At 38.2% G+C, this 15,649-nt stretch overlaps 1 protein-coding gene across 2 annotated transcripts in view; it reads left to right on the forward strand.

Annotated features, from left to right (window-relative positions):
• Window positions 1–3,077: 3,077 nt before the first annotated feature.
• Window positions 3,078–15,649, forward strand: part of LOC103033885 (EMILIN-3) — a 46,099-nt gene continuing 33,527 nt past the window's right edge. The window contains exons 1-2 of one of the 2 annotated variants that reach the window (XM_049463125.1): window positions 3,078–3,182; window positions 5,318–5,708. In XM_049463125.1, the coding sequence (XP_049319082.1) occupies window positions 5,539–5,708 (170 nt within the window). In that variant the 5' untranslated portion in view covers window positions 3,078–3,182; window positions 5,318–5,538. Of the gene's footprint in view, window positions 3,187–5,317; window positions 5,709–15,649 lie in introns of both variants that reach the window. The other variant, XM_049463126.1, reaches the window with a different exon arrangement.

A 15,649-nucleotide genomic window follows, 5' to 3' on the forward strand; every position in this document is an offset into this window, starting at 1 on the left:
CCTTCTGAGCCGGCCGTTTAAACACGGGCTCTTTTTCTCGCGCCTGACTCGTTCCGCACTCCATTTCGTCAGCATTAAAACTGTTTACACTGTTTTGGGAATCAGAGAGCGTTACCGTGTCGCCGATCTCCGCGGCAGCAACGTCCGCCTCATCCACCTTATCCACCTTATCCGCCTCCTCCTCCGCCTCCGCCTCCTCCCGCTCCGTGGCCGACGGAACCTCCGCCCGGCTCACCGCGGGCTGCGCAGCGTCAGCAGCGGCAGACTCAGCCCGAGCCCCCCCTGCCCGCTCCGGCCAGCTACGCACCATGTGCCCCTCAGCCCCGCAACCGAAACACTTCATGGTCTCAGTAGTAGCAAACACAACATAATCAAAGCCGTCTATCTTGAATCTGAGAGCCAGATTTAATTCCTCAGCATTGTCATTTAAAACCATAAAAACCCTTCTCCTAAAAGAAACGACGTGTTTGAGGAGATGAGATTTACAGCCTAAGGGAACCTTAATTATCCCCGACATTACTTGGCCATGCCGGGACAGCTCGCGGGTCAGAACAGAATCACTAATAAAAGGAGGGACGTTGCTCAGAATAACTTTCTTGGTTGGTTTAACCAGGGGAAACACAGTGATGTGTGTGCCTTTCAGTGAAATCCCCGACACCACCAGCTGATTCACCTTTTCAACACTGTCCAAAAATAAAACAACGGCACTGTTCATTCGGGAGGCTGAAAAAATGGAGTCATACCCCACAACAGCCCCCACCTTTAAACTGACCTCCTCAACCGAAAAATCAACCCCGACCGGCACTTTAACGCCATGCCGGCGAGAAAGCCCGTCAAACTTCCCACCTACACCTACACCTGCACCCGCCACCCCCGCCATGCTGCACGCCGGCGTCCACCCCCGCTAAACCCCACAAAACTCCCTACCCCACTGCCCCCACCCGCCCAGTCCTGTGCTCACTACCCCCCCTTACACCCAAAAACCTAAACTAAACCCCAAATAACCAAAGAAAAACAAAAATAAACACAAAAGAAAGGGAAACAGTCGCTCTCACACACACACTCGCTCCACACGCTCCACAAACGCCACGCATGCGCAGAGAGAGAGAGAGAGAAATAAAAAGCGAGAGAGAGAGAAATAAAAAGCGAGAGAGAGAGAGAGAAATAAAAAGAGAGAGAGAGAGAGAAATAAAAAGCGCGAGAGAGAGAGAGAGAGAGAAATAAACAGCGCGAGAGAGAGAGAGAAAGAGAGAAATAAAAAGCGAGAGAGAGAGAGAGAGAGAAAAATAAAAAGCGAGAGAGAGAGAGAGAAATAAAAAGCGCGAGAGAGAGAGAGAAATAAAAAGCGCGAGAGAGAGAGAGAGAAATAAAAAGCGCGAGAGAGAGAGAGAGAAATAAAAAGCGAGAGAGAGAGAAATAAAAAGCGAGAGAGAGAGAGAGAGAAATAAAAAGCGAGAGAGAGAGAAATAAAAAGCGAGAGAGAGAGAAAAATAAAAAGCGAGAGAGAGAGAAATAAAAAGCGAGAGAGAGAGAGAGAGAAATAAAAAGCGAGAGAGAGAGAAATAAAAAGCGAGAGAGAGAGAGAGAAATAAAAAGCGAGAGAGAGAGAAATAAAAAGCGAGAGAGAGAGAGAGAGAGAGAGAGAGAGAGAGAGAGAAAAATAAAAAGCGAGAGAGAGAGAAAGAGAGAGAGAAAAATAAAAAGTGAGAGAGAGAGAGAAAGTAAATTAAGAAAGAACAAGACAGAGTAAAAACATGAAGAGAAAAAAGACAAAGAAAAAGAAGAAAGAAAGGGATAAGTAAATAAGAAAACGAAAGAAAGAAAGAAAAAAGAGAGAGAGAGAGAGAGAAAAATAAAAAGCGAGAGAAAGAGAGAGCGAGAAAAATAAAAAGTGAGAGAGAGAGAGAGAGAGAGGAAGTAAGTAAAGAAACAACAAAAACATGAAGAGAAGAAAGAAAGAAAAAGAAGAAAGAGAGGGATAAGTAAAAAAATGAAAGAAAAAAAGAAAAAAAATAAAGAGAGAGAGAGAAGGAGAAACAGAAAGTAAATAAAGAGAGAACAAGATAGAGAGTAAAAACATGGAGAGAAGAAAGAAAGAAAGAAAGAAAGAAAGAAAGAAAGAGACAAGTTACAAACAACAGGAGAGAAAGAACGCAAGGAAAAATACTGAAAAAAGGAAAAAAAAGACAATGATTTAAAAGGACATAAGAATGAAAGAAAGAACAAAAGAAACAAAAGTAACAGATGACCAAGCTTAACAAACAGAGAGAATGATAAAACCTATCAGAGGATGAAAGCAAGAAAAAGTAAAAAAAAAAAAATAAAAATTAAACGAAAAGAAAAAAATTGACAAACAAAAAAGAGCAAACAAAGAAATATAGAGAGGCAGAGAAAGAAAAAAGGAAAAAAGACAAATAAGAGTAAAAAATGAAAGTAAGAGAAATAAAATAAATAACAAGAGTTAAAAAGAGAACGTGTGATAAAACCGAGAAAGAGAGGGAGATATGTAATTACTTACATATACTTACATACAGCTCTGAGAAAATTAAGAAACCACTTCAAAATGATCAGATTCTCTGATTTTATTATTTATAGGTTTATGTTTGAGTAAAATTAACATTGTTGTTTTATTCTATAAACTACAGACAACATTTCTCCCAAATTCCAAATAAAAGTATCGTCATTTAAAGCATTTATTTACAGAAAATGAGAAATGTCTGAAATAACAAAAAAGGTGCAGAGCTTTCAGACCTCAAATAATACAAAGAAAACAAGTTTATATTCATAAAGTTTTAAGAGTTCAGAAATCAATATTTGGTGGAATAATCCTGGTTTTTAATCACAGTTTTAATGCATCTTGGCATCATGTTCTCCTCCACCAGTCTTACACACTGAGAGAGAGAGAGAGAGAGAGAGAGAGAGAGAGAGAAAAGAGGGAGGGATGTTTGCCCCAGTCCCGGCGGCTGGTCTCGTGTTGGTGTGTGTTTCTTGGCCGTGGGGCTTCAGGGGGAGGGGCTATGCAGATTTGGCCGCTCTGGCTGCCCAACTGGGGGAGACTCTTACAGACACACTCTCACACACTCTTACACACACTCACTTTCACTCACACACTCGCACACACACTGCTGCTGCTGCTGCTGCTGAGCGCTCACGAGAGAGGGATATCACACTGCTGCTCCACTGTAGGTACCTGATCATCATCTCTATCCCTCTATCTCTCCTCTCTCTCTCTTTCTCTCTCTCTCTATCACTTCTTTATCTCTCTCTCTCTCTCTCTCATTCTGCCTGGTGAAACTCTTCTTCTGCAGCTGCAGTTAAAGCTCTGATTATTGATGAGCTCAGGGCAGTGTTATTGATCCCTGATCTGATAGGTGTTTTATTAGTTCAGGGATTTATTAATAGTTGTCTATCTATAGATGTGTGTTTACTTTCTCTTTCTCCTTTGGCTCATTTGCTCTCCCTCTTTCTATCCATTTTCTCTTATTTTTCATTTCCTCTTTTTCTATTTTGCTATCCCTCTATTGCTCTCTCGCTCATTTATCTATTTATCTTTCATCTTATTTACTCTCCACTCTCTCTTTTGCTCTATCTTCTTTCCAAATTTGTTCTTTTTTGCTCATTTCTCCTTTGTTTTGTCTTTTTTCTTTCTTTTGCTCATTTACCCTTCCTGTTTTTATCAATTTCTCTCTTATTTCTCATTTTCTGTTTCTTTTTTCTCTCCCTTTATTGCACTCTCTCTCTTTGTCATGTCTCTAACTTTTCATATTTATAATTTGTGTACTTGCTCTCCACCTTTCTCTTTTGCTCACTCTGTTTCTCAATTTTGTCATTTTGCTGCATTTTTGTCTCTCTCTCTTTCTTTATTTCTTTAATGTCTCATTTGCTCACTCTTTCTCTTGCTTTCTCTGTCTTGCTCTCTCTCCCTTTTCCTTTCTTATTTGTATTTTATCTCATTTCTTTCATTTGGTCATTTGCTCCCTCTTTAACATTTGCTTTCCCTGTCTTTCTCTCACTCTTTCTTTCTTATGCTCATTCTCTTGCTCTTTAATGCTCTCTTTCTCTCTTGTTTGCTCTGACTTTTCCTTTCTTGTTTATCTTTCGTCTAATTTGCTCTCCATCTCTCCTTTTTTGCTCTATTTTACTTTGTCTTGCCTTTCTTCTCTCCCTCTATCCATTTTCTCACTTACTCACTCTTTTGCTCACTTATTCTCCCTTACTCTATCTCTGTTTTGCTTTGTATTAATTTCTCATTTGCTCCCTTTTCTCATTTACTTTTCCTCTCTTGGTCTCTATCGTTTTCTCTTCTGCTCATTCTATTGCTCCTTAATGATCTCTTTCTTCCTCATTTGATCTTCCTTTCTTTTTGACACTCTGTTTCTCTGTTTGCTCTCCATTTCTCTTTCTGTCACTCTTTTGCTCACTTTTTCTCCTTTACTCTACCTTTGTTTTGCCCTGTTTAATTTCACATTTGCTCCCTCCTTCTCTTTTGCTTTCCCTCTCTTGCTCTCTCCGTTTTTCTCACTCTTTTTCTCCCTTACTCTATCTCTGTTTTGCTCTGTTTTAATTTCTCATTTGCTCCCTCTTTCTCTTTTTCACTTTCCCTGTCTTGCTCTCTCTCTCTCTCTCTCTCTCTCTCTCTCTCTTTTGCTCATTCTCTTGCTCCTTTCTTTCTAATTTGATCTTACTTTCTTTTTTGCACTCTGTTTATCTGTTTGCTCTCCATTTCTCAATCTGATTTCCTTTGCTCTCTGCTTCTCATCATTTGATCTCATTTGATCTATTTCTGATTGTGTTATTACTCACTGTCTCCTCCTCTTGCATTGTGTCTCTTTCTCCTTAAATCTCAATTTCTTTCTTATTTTCATTTCTTACTTCTTTGTTCTTGCTTTTCACTCTTCCTTGTTTCTTTTTTCTTTATTATCCTTTCTCTCAATCCCTCCATCATCTTTTCTCTTTCTCTCTTTTTCCCCATTTTTTCTCACATTCTCACTCTTTTGCTATTTTTTCTCTTTTACCTCTGTTTTAATTTCTTATTTGCTCGTTCTTTCTCTTTTTTACTTTCCCTGTCTTTCTCTCTCTTTCTCTCACTTTCTCTTTTGCTCATTCTTCTGCTCCTTAATTCTCTCTTTCTCCCTCATTTGATCTCACCTTTATATTGTTTGTTCTCCATCTCTCGCTTTCTCTCCTTCTTTTGCTGTTATTCAATTTTCTTTGCTCTTTCTTTCTCATTTGATCTCATTCTATTATTGATCGCACTATTACTGATGGCCTCTTTCACTTGCATTCTCTCTCTTTCTCCTTAAATCTCCGTCTGTAGTTGTAGTGGTGGATGAGGGCAGGATGGTGCCGGTGCAGCAGATGTTTGGATCGGAGTGGTTCTCCTGCAGGATTTGAGGAAATCTACATTTCGGACTGTAAAACAACTCCCCTCTCTCTCTCTTTCTCTCTTTCTCTCTTTCGCTCCCCCCTCTCTCGCCTCGCTCTCTCTCTCTCCTCCGCCTCTATGCTCTTGGCCTCCCGCGCTCGGCCAGCTGAGAGATGAAGCTCACGTGTTGTTGGGGGTTTCTGCTGCCCCTTCTGCTGGGACTCCTACTGGCTTCAGCCGACGCCAAAGGAACCTTCTATGGAAACCCCTACAGATACAACCTGTTCAAGGCTGGACTCAACCCTACACACTACAACCCCGGCAAACCCATGAGCCGCCACAAGTGAGTAACCAAACTTTCGCTCTGTGTGTGGGTGTGTTGGTGCGGTCCTGTAGTTACCACATTGTGGGTTCCCGATGTTCCCAAGATCTTTTTTGAGATAATTCTTTAGAAGTTGCTGGTTTGATGTTCTTAAATTTGGTCCAAAAAGCAGCAGAATTTACTGGAAAAAACGTCCGACATCGACCTTCATGTCAAACAAGCTGCCCATCAGCCAGAGTTGTGTATCTAAGCGTCAGTTCTATTTGTCTGTTAAAAATGAGACTCGTTATATAGATGTATTAAACACATAAATAGAGTGATCTATTTTAAGCAATTATTTATTTTATTGTTGATTATAATTATGGATAACAGTCAATGAAAACCCCAAAAATCAATGTCTCAGAAAATTAGAATATTATATAACTAAAACCAATTGGTACTTTTGGTTTCAGTGTGGGCAGTGTGCCAAGTCCTGCTGGAAAAGGAAATCCACATCTACATATAAAAGTTCCTGAAAAGTGAGTAGCAGAGGGAAGCTGTAAGATATGAAGTGCTGTAAGATTTTGTGGGAAAACATAAAAACTGCACTGACTTTAGACTTGATAATAAAACACAGTGGATCAACACCAGCAGATGACAGACATGTCTCTCCAAACCATCACTGATTGGTGGAAACTTCACACTAGACCTCGAGCAGTTTGGACTGTGTGTCTCTCCACTCTTCCTCCAGACTCTGATCCCTTGATTTACAAATGAAATGTAAAATTTACTGATGATCAGTGATGGTTTGGTGTCACCAGGGGCCGGGACAAGGTGAGACAAATGCTGATTATAAAACACAGGTTTATTGTTAACACAGATCCCAACAGTAACTAAAGATCAACAGCAGAACAATAGGGCTAGACAAGAGAATAAACAAAGAGCAGAAAAGAGTTGGTAACAATAAGCAATAAGGCAAGAGAGCAGAGAAACCATGTTGTAACAGAGCTAGTAAACTAGATAATACTCGGCACGGAACTGAAGAAACAGAAGACTATTTATACTAATATAAACAGGTGTGGGAAATGAGCAATCAGAAGGTGACTGAGGCTGAACGTCATTGTAGTTCATTGAGTCTTAAGGCGAACCATAGTCCTGAATGGGCAGACTGACAGCATCAGGACTGACATTTGGAGAGGCATGTCTGTCATCTGCTGGTGTTGATCCACTGTGTTTTATTATCAAGTCTAAAGTCAGTGCAGTTTTTTTTTTTTTTTTTTTCCCACAAAATCTTACAGCACTTCATGCTTCTTCTCTCTGCTACTGACAACTTTTATGGAGATGCGGATTTCATTTTCCAGCAGGACTTGGCACACTGCCCACACTGCCAAAAGTACCGAGTACTCTTATATAATGTTATAATTTTCGGGAAGCCATAATCATCAACTATAAGCAAATTATCAAGCAAACTATAATTCATTTAGCATCAGGTATTGTTGTTTACACTGCAGACTGATATTGATACAAGGGACATTCCAGGATTTCCTGTCCCACCACTTAAATTTCAAATGTACTATTTTTTGTACTATAATTCTAAATGACTATTTTTTGTGAAAAATGTACTTGTTATAAGACAAACTGGAAAATATGGTGGAAAAATAAACTCCTTAGATATTATTCAAAAGACCGAATACCTTTGGACCACCTCAAAAAATGGCCGTTTTCTCTTGTCCCACACATCGGGTGACCAACTCCTTTGGCAAATTTAACAATTAAAATAAGCTCTAAATAAATGACTTCCTCTTGTATATTGTTGATCTGCATCTCCTTTACTTATGAAAACAACTTCTTTGGTCTACATTGTTTTGCATGTTACAGTTTTTATGCTGTTAAGTTGTGTCCCACAACATGCGCTCAACCCTGTTACCATAAGGAATTTTACCTGCAGAGAAAGAGTTAAAAATATTTGTCTACTGGCACAAAGGAAGTGACATCACAAGGACATTTTCTGCCCACATGGCAAGACCAAGAGTAAGTGCTCTAACAATTTTCAAGTTTTTTTTCCAAATATGTTTTTGTCCAAGTTGTGTGTGTCACTCAGTGAACTCAACCCTGTTACTCATATTGTAAGACTAATAATGAGTAGAGCCAAAATTTACTTTATATACTTATATAACCATGTTTGTCCTTGATCTTGTATACATAGCTAAATTTTACAGTTAGCATCTGTTCCTGGGGTAAACCACAACTTAGCCTAGATTTGCAACCCTGTTACTCGCAACCCTGTTACTGTAAGTTACCAAATATATTACATAATCTAATTAAAAAAATGCTTTGATACCTGAGCTTGACCAATCAAACTTTTTGATAGTCTATTACCTGTATTTAATAAATATATGAATAAAAATGATCAAATTGAAGATCAGATTTTCAGAAGTGACCACCCCTGAAATGCACCAAAATCCTGGAATGTCCCACAAACGCTGTCTGATACTAAAGACTGCCAGCAGTCAGATATTACTTCAGTATTTAACGTGTTAAATGTACTGATGATAACTCTGTGATATCACAGCTGGCCTGTTAGCCTGTTTTGTTTGGTGTTCTGCTTCTTTCTGTCCTCCTCTTTCCCTCTCCACTGTCCTCAGAAAGGTTCCCGCCATGCAGGATTCATGTGGGCAGTTACTGTAGTTAATATAGGGTTAACCTGTGGTGGGCATTGTTCATGTGCAGCTCTTTTTTTTCTCTGGACGTCCAGAAAAATGGGGCGAGTTGAGTTCAGCGGGTTTACTGTGGCAGCTACAGTCTGACACTGATGGCAACGATGTAGAAGCAGAGATCACAATACTTTTACCACCCCATATCATAAAAAATGCAAGATTTCTTACAGTTAATTTGGGTTTCATTGGGTTTGATTGCTCTGTGCCATTTCATTTGTTTTTTACACAAATTAGAATAGGTCTAAGCTAATTATATGAAAGTGCTTACATCTTCTTTATCTGCTGATTACCACAGACAGCAGGTACAGATCCCTCCCTCAGAAGAAGTCTTCAGGCTAATCCTGGGTACGAATTAATGCTGTGTTTTTTTTAACCACATTACCAGTTCGGATGCAAACTTCTCCTATAATTCATTTAACTTATGGAAACCTGATGTTGTGAGCTTAAAACATATTTTTCATACCTTGCTGATCTGACCTACTGACCATCTATCCACACTAGTGAGGTTAATCAATTAAATCAAATTAATCAGAAGCGATTTTTGTGGTTGATTGTAATTTATCTCATCTTTTGTCATGTTGTCTATGCAAACAAAAAAAAAACTTTAAAACATAATCAGGTTCTGGAAAATGAATGAATTATGGGAGGAGTTTGTAGCAAAACTGGTAATGTGAATAATCCATGTTAAAAAATTTTTTAAAAACACATTAACGCAGTTTTCACTTTTAGAGTTTTTTCTTTTTTTGGTTTAACGATGTAAACACAATGTCATTTAATACGGATGGATGGATGGATGGATGGTGTGGTGGAAAAATAATGACAGGAAGAAAGAAATATTCAGAGTCTCTGAGTCTTGATCAGAATGAGTAACAAGATTTATTGAGAAGACACACGTAATGAATACAGAGTGAACTCCTCCCTTGCAAGAGGTGCCAAGCTCTCTTTATACCTTTTAGATCCTCCCATCCCTTACTTCCCAATTATGGGCACAGTGCCACCATTGTGACACGTCAACTTCTTCTGACATGTGATATGACATAATCCCTTAGTGAGCATATCAGGCTGGTTCTCAAAACATTGCAAGCAGAAAGGAAGATGACCCTGGCGCCAGAATTTGTAGAACAACTGTGACGTGCATTCCTTAACACATACACATAGCCAGATAGAGAAAACTCTTACTCAGCATTTCAAAAAAGCTCACTGAGGGTAGAATGGTCACAGTACACATTATCATCGCATAGAACAAAAAGTAATATCATTAATAGTCGTCATTGTTTATGAATCATCACACGTCATTGATTATGAATCATTTCAATAAACACCTTCCATCACACTCCCCCCTTTGATTCTGAATCAATAATGAAATTTTCTTTTTACAGCTAATTTTCTTTACCTTCATTAAACAAACGGTCTAGCCCAAATGCAGTATCTAACTCTATTGTATCTACTGTAACTTGCAGGAAACTGGCCTTTCTTCTGCATATGGCGGAACAAAAATTAATAGATATATATATTAGAAAAGAGTAAAAGTACATCAACAAATAAAATCTCGATAGGTCAACACATTCGCGCCCCAGAGAGAGAGAGAGAAAGAAAGAAAGAAAGAAAGAAAGAAAGAGAGAGAGAGAGAGAGAGAGAGAGAGAGAGAGAGAGAGAGAGAGAGAGAAAGAAAGAAAATAAAGCCAGTCGAGGGCCAGAGAGAATTCCTCATACTTCATCCAAGCAGTTATACATTTTGCAAATGACATGTGATTGTACAGAACTTATCAATATGATTACGTCAGCAGAGTCCAGTTAACAGCATGTTGTCCAGTTTTAATGACGTGATTAGCTCCAGTCTGTCTGAGCAACAGATTCTTATCATGATGTTGTTCAGCACTGTGTCCTTCATGAACACAGCAGACAGTCCTTAAGTGTCCTAAAGTCTGTGAGAAGATGAGACAGAGGAAAAGAGTGGATGTAAAGATCTTCTGGCTATCTGAGGAGAGGTTTCCAGCACTTCACTCAGATAACTTGTTGTCTCCTAGTTCATATGCACTGGTCCCAGAACAGCAGAACAGCAGTGAAGCTTCTCTGCCACTCAGGGTCACATTCTCCTCACAGCTCTCACTGTTGATGAAAACACTCTGACCTTCCTGATTCCTGAAAAAAGTAAAAAAAAAAAAACAACAACCTCCAAAGCCTTGTCATAGTGACAGTTAAAAAGAGAGCAGAGATCATAAGGTTATTAAGTGAATTATAATGTGAACAGTAAAAATAATAACTGTATATATAAATGTATAAAACATTTAAGAATAAGAGTGTGAAGGTGTGGTTATCTCCAATCACACCCTTCACTCCCCCCTTCTAGACCAAATGGAATCATCCAAGATTCCATGATGGTCTACATAACGCCTAAGAAGCCCCGGGAGTAATGACAAGTGTCCGCATACAGAGTATGAGAACAAGTGTTTCTTCATCTCAGCTGTGGACATGCTGGGGCCTATTGCACACCAGTCCCCACGCCGGACTCTCCCTGCCTCGTCATGCCCACCATGGATCTGAGAAGATTCATAAACAAATTTTACTACATTAACTTTCTCTTTTTTTTTTTTTCCAGAATTACAACATGAAGTTTAAAAGTGTTAAAATCAAGTCAATGTTTTTCAACATTGTCACTGTTTTCGCTCTAGACTATAGAATACATAGTCTCAACATTTATTTATCAAATGCCTTCATATTTTCTTTTAACCTTTCACATTGTCTAATTTAATCTTCAACCACAATAATGTATATATTTTTTATACATTAATTAGACATTTTCTTACACTAGATGCTGAGAAGCTGATCTACACCTTTGTTTTGATTAGAGTATTGTAATGCATTATTCTCTGGATTACAATTATTATTCTCTACAATTTACAAATTACATTGTGGTCAAAATGCTGCAGCTACAGTTCTAACTCACACACATAAAAAAAGAGAGAAGATTATTTAGATTGGATTTTAATATTCATTTAGTGTAAAAAGTGTAAAAATCTCTTAACTGCTTAGCAGCTAAGTATATATCAGGACTCCTGACAGATCGACAATTCCAGCTCATTTGTTGAGAACATTTAGCGTTGCATTCTGTATTTATGCACCAAAGATGAGTCTAAAAACATTTGGCTGATGTTAGAATTTTAATGTGTGTGGAGTTGTGTCCACAAGCTGTTGTAGGCATGGTCCACCTAAGTTTAGACTAACTAGTTCCTATGACAGTGATTTTGAAGCTATGAGCTGCAATGGTCCTGTTAGAAGTCATTAGCCTAATATTTATTTTCCTTGTTCAGTTCCAATATATATTTTTGCGAACTGTGCTACCTGTAAATTAATTGCAAAAAATAAAAACATATTTAAGTTTCACTTGTTTGGCATAGTTGCAAGACTGTTAGCTGGTGGTTTAGCAAGCTAGTTATTATTATATATATTGAATTAATTTAGCATTAATATTAATGCACATATAAGAGAAAGATTTCTATCTTACCCTATATATATATTTTTTAAAAAACCTTTGGAGCAAGCAAAGCTCTTTTTGTAGTTGATAGTCTACATTGATGTATTAATAAGATTTTAAATGGTTGATTTTTATTTAAGCCAGCATGCTTGGTTACTTTAGCTAGTTACAACTACATCTGAGTTTATATGTATTAATTTTGTCAAAAGCCAGTAAACAACTTCCCTTACATAAGCCTTAATGGAGATGATTGTTATTAAAAATGTTTTATACAAATCATAGTCATTAGGCAACATAAATTACATAATGTAAACCTAAAAAAAAAAAAAAAAACTTTCCAGTGAAAATTGAGGGCCAATGTGTGATAGGCCTTTAATGTATTAATCTGCCCAGCAACCATGTTTGGCTACTGTTTACAATGAAATTAAAGATTTTTCCCTGAACTAGATATTATTTTTAATTCATCAAAGTTTTTGATGAGAAACACTATTTAAAAGAGAAACCAAAAAAGCTAAAACCTCCCTTTTTTTTTTTTTTTTTTTTTAAAGGAAAGGTAAAACAGTCATAATTTGAGTCACCACCAGATTTAAAGTTTAACCAAACATTTTCTACATGAGGCATAAACATCAAAAATTAAATAAAATCACTCCTTTTAATGGAAAAAAGTAAACAGGCATAAAAATAAAAAATCTGGTCTCACGTCTCTGTTGCTGGCTCAGGCTGAGGGGTGAATCCACTGGGCTGATTGGCTGCTGGGGGTGGGTGGTGTTGATGGTTGAGCAGGTGCTGTCTGAAGCGGTCTCTGATCGCTCAGTTCTTCCAGATCTGAAACCAGTTTCCTGGACCAGTGCTGTAACATTTCAATCACAGCAGGTCCGGTGAAGACGCAGTCCAGCCATCGACCGACAGCTGGACCAAACACAGTCTCTCATCTGAGACTCTCCTCATGAAGTGCTCTGGTTCAGATGATGTTCACAGTACTGTTGCAGAGGACCCTGTCTCTGAGGGTCAAAACTCCTGTGATGAGCACCACCCCCGCCTTCTCAAACACCCAGAAAACAGCACTGAGCAACAATCAGTCAAAAGAGAAAAAATCCCTCCAAAAAAAACTTTAAAAGAAAAAAATAATAATAAAAAAAAGAAATCCTGAAAGGAATTCTAACATGGTTAAAAATTGTTTAGCCTCATGAAATAACTAAAACAAAAATTATTTCCAGCCAAACGATGCTTGATATTTCTAAACTGTATAAACATTAACATTATATTGTTGTGCTCTGATGGGGACTCAAAATATAGCCAAGAATATGCAAGCAAGTTCTTCATTGCGAGAAATAGAAAACATATGGAAAGCAAAACAAAAAGCTCCATTTTTTTTTTTTTTTTAAACATCTGATGTCTCCTTGTTTAAAAGTCAGAAAGAGAGACCCAATTCACTGCAGCTCGTAATAGATACAATATTAAGTTTGTCAAATTAAAGCTTTCCAAAGAAAGTAAGATCTTTCCTTACTGGTTTCTAAAATCTACCATCCTCATTAAGAGAATCAAAAGATCAGCATAGACTGAGATACATGAGAACCACTAGAGAAATTAGATATGTGTATTCTTTAAATCTCATTCAGCTGAGACTGAGCTGAAATCAGTCTCAATAAAAAAAGAATAATAATAGAAAAGGCCTAAACCACATGAAGACAGAAGCTGTGTTCAGAATGGCTCACTCATTAACTCTTTCACTATGTAGCATTTTCTATTTACTAAACGAATTATGGAACAACCAAACAATAAACCATGTTTGTCCTGCTCTGAGGACGTCTAATACAACAGCACTGCATTGCATTATAGTATATTTTGGAATTTCTAAATTTTGTGATGCATTAGGTTTTTCATAGTGAACTATATAGGGAACAGAATGTACTGCTGCGGTTTTAAACAGTACTGCAAAAATGGTTTTACACTATATAGTGCACTATTTCTGGAATAGGGAGCGATTCTGACACAGCCACACACACATTATATTCATCATTAGATTCGCTTACAGAATATCAGAGTTAGACAAATGTTAGAAACATACACACTTACACACACGCACAGACACACACACACACACACACACACACACACACACACACCAAATGTGATAGAAGATAGCAGAGAAGAGATGTTTTGTCTATCTCTCTCACTGCTTTATTCAACACACGCAGAAACACACACACACACATTGTATCAAAAGCCTGGAATCCTCATCTCTTTTCTGTTTCAATCAGGGATGACTTTCACAATGTGGACATTTGTACATAACTCATCACTACTATTTAAACATGAAGCAGTCTCACATATTCACTAAACTGCCATCCTCAGAATTCTACAGCATTTTCCATAAAGATAATGAAACATGTTACATTGAACAGTTCCAGCATGGCTCAATATTCTGCCCTACTTTAATATATGTATATTGGGTTAATATGCTAATGATTCCAAACCTTTGAACAACACTACATAAACACACACACACACAGACATACACATATAGTCTTGGCTCATTTGATTGAAAAGAGCTGCGTCATGAATTTTTGGATTAAATTTCAATTCTTTAGTTACTTGGGATCCCATTTTGTTCTCTCATTCGATTTTAATGACTCAGAGTAATTTAGCCCCAATAATCACGTCTCACCTTCCTTCTTCTATCCCTGCTTAATACACAATCAGTACCCTGTACTATTAGTATTATTTTATGCACTCCTCCCCACGGTCCCGGGACCTATACTCTAATGACACGTCTATCAATAGAGGCCTCACGACCAGGCTAGTCTTCTCTTTACTTTAAAGATATATTTACATACATCAATAAAGGCCTCACGACCAGGCTAGTCTTGTACACCGTCATGTAACTATTCACTGTCCAGGGCGGAGTGCTGAAGGAAGGATGGAGGGGAGTAAATTAATTTAAGAACAATTGTTTACATTTAAAATTTCCTTAATGAGTAAATTAGTTAACCTGTCACTCACCACCAATGTTTGTCGATGAGGCCTGGATTTGCGAATGGGGGGGAGAGGCCGCACTTACCCCCGCGGTACTTGTCCTTTATTCTGTGGAATTTTCCCTTGCTTCTGGGGCCCAGCTGTTTTGCTGGAGAGCGTCCTCGGTAGGTGCTAGTCTCTCCCCCTCCGCCGCAAGACCATGCTCATCCTGTTCCGTGACGCCAAATTGTGGTGGAAAAATAATGACAGGAAGAAAGAAATATTCAGAGTCTCTGAGTCTTGATCAGAATGAGTAACAAGATTTATTGAGAAGACACACGTAATGAATACAGAGTGAACTCCTCCCTTGCAAGAGGTGCCAAGCTCTCTTTATACCTTTTAGATCCTCCCATCCCTTACTTCCCAATTATGGGCACAGTGCCACCATTGTGACACGTCAACTTCTTCTGACATGTGATATGACATAATCCCTTAGTGAGCATATCAGGCTGGTTCTCAAAACATTGCAAGCAGAAAGGAAGATGACCCTGGCGCCAGAATTTGTAGAACAACTGTGACGTGCATTCCTTAACACATACACATAGCCAGATAGAGAAAACTCTTACTCAGCATTTCAAAAAAGCTCACTGAGGGTAGAATGGTCACAGTACACATTATCATCGCATAGAACAAAAAGTAATATCATTAATAGTCGTCATTGTTTATGAATCATCACACGTCATTGATTATGAATCATTTCAATAAACACCTTCCATCACAATGGATGGATGGATGGATGGATGGATGGATGGATGGATGGATGGATGGATAGATAG

Source organism: Astyanax mexicanus, chromosome 13 (genome assembly GCF_023375975.1).
Source record: "Astyanax mexicanus isolate ESR-SI-001 chromosome 13, AstMex3_surface, whole genome shotgun sequence".
In the NCBI taxonomy this organism is placed as follows: Eukaryota; Metazoa; Chordata; class Actinopteri; order Characiformes; family Acestrorhamphidae; genus Astyanax; species Astyanax mexicanus.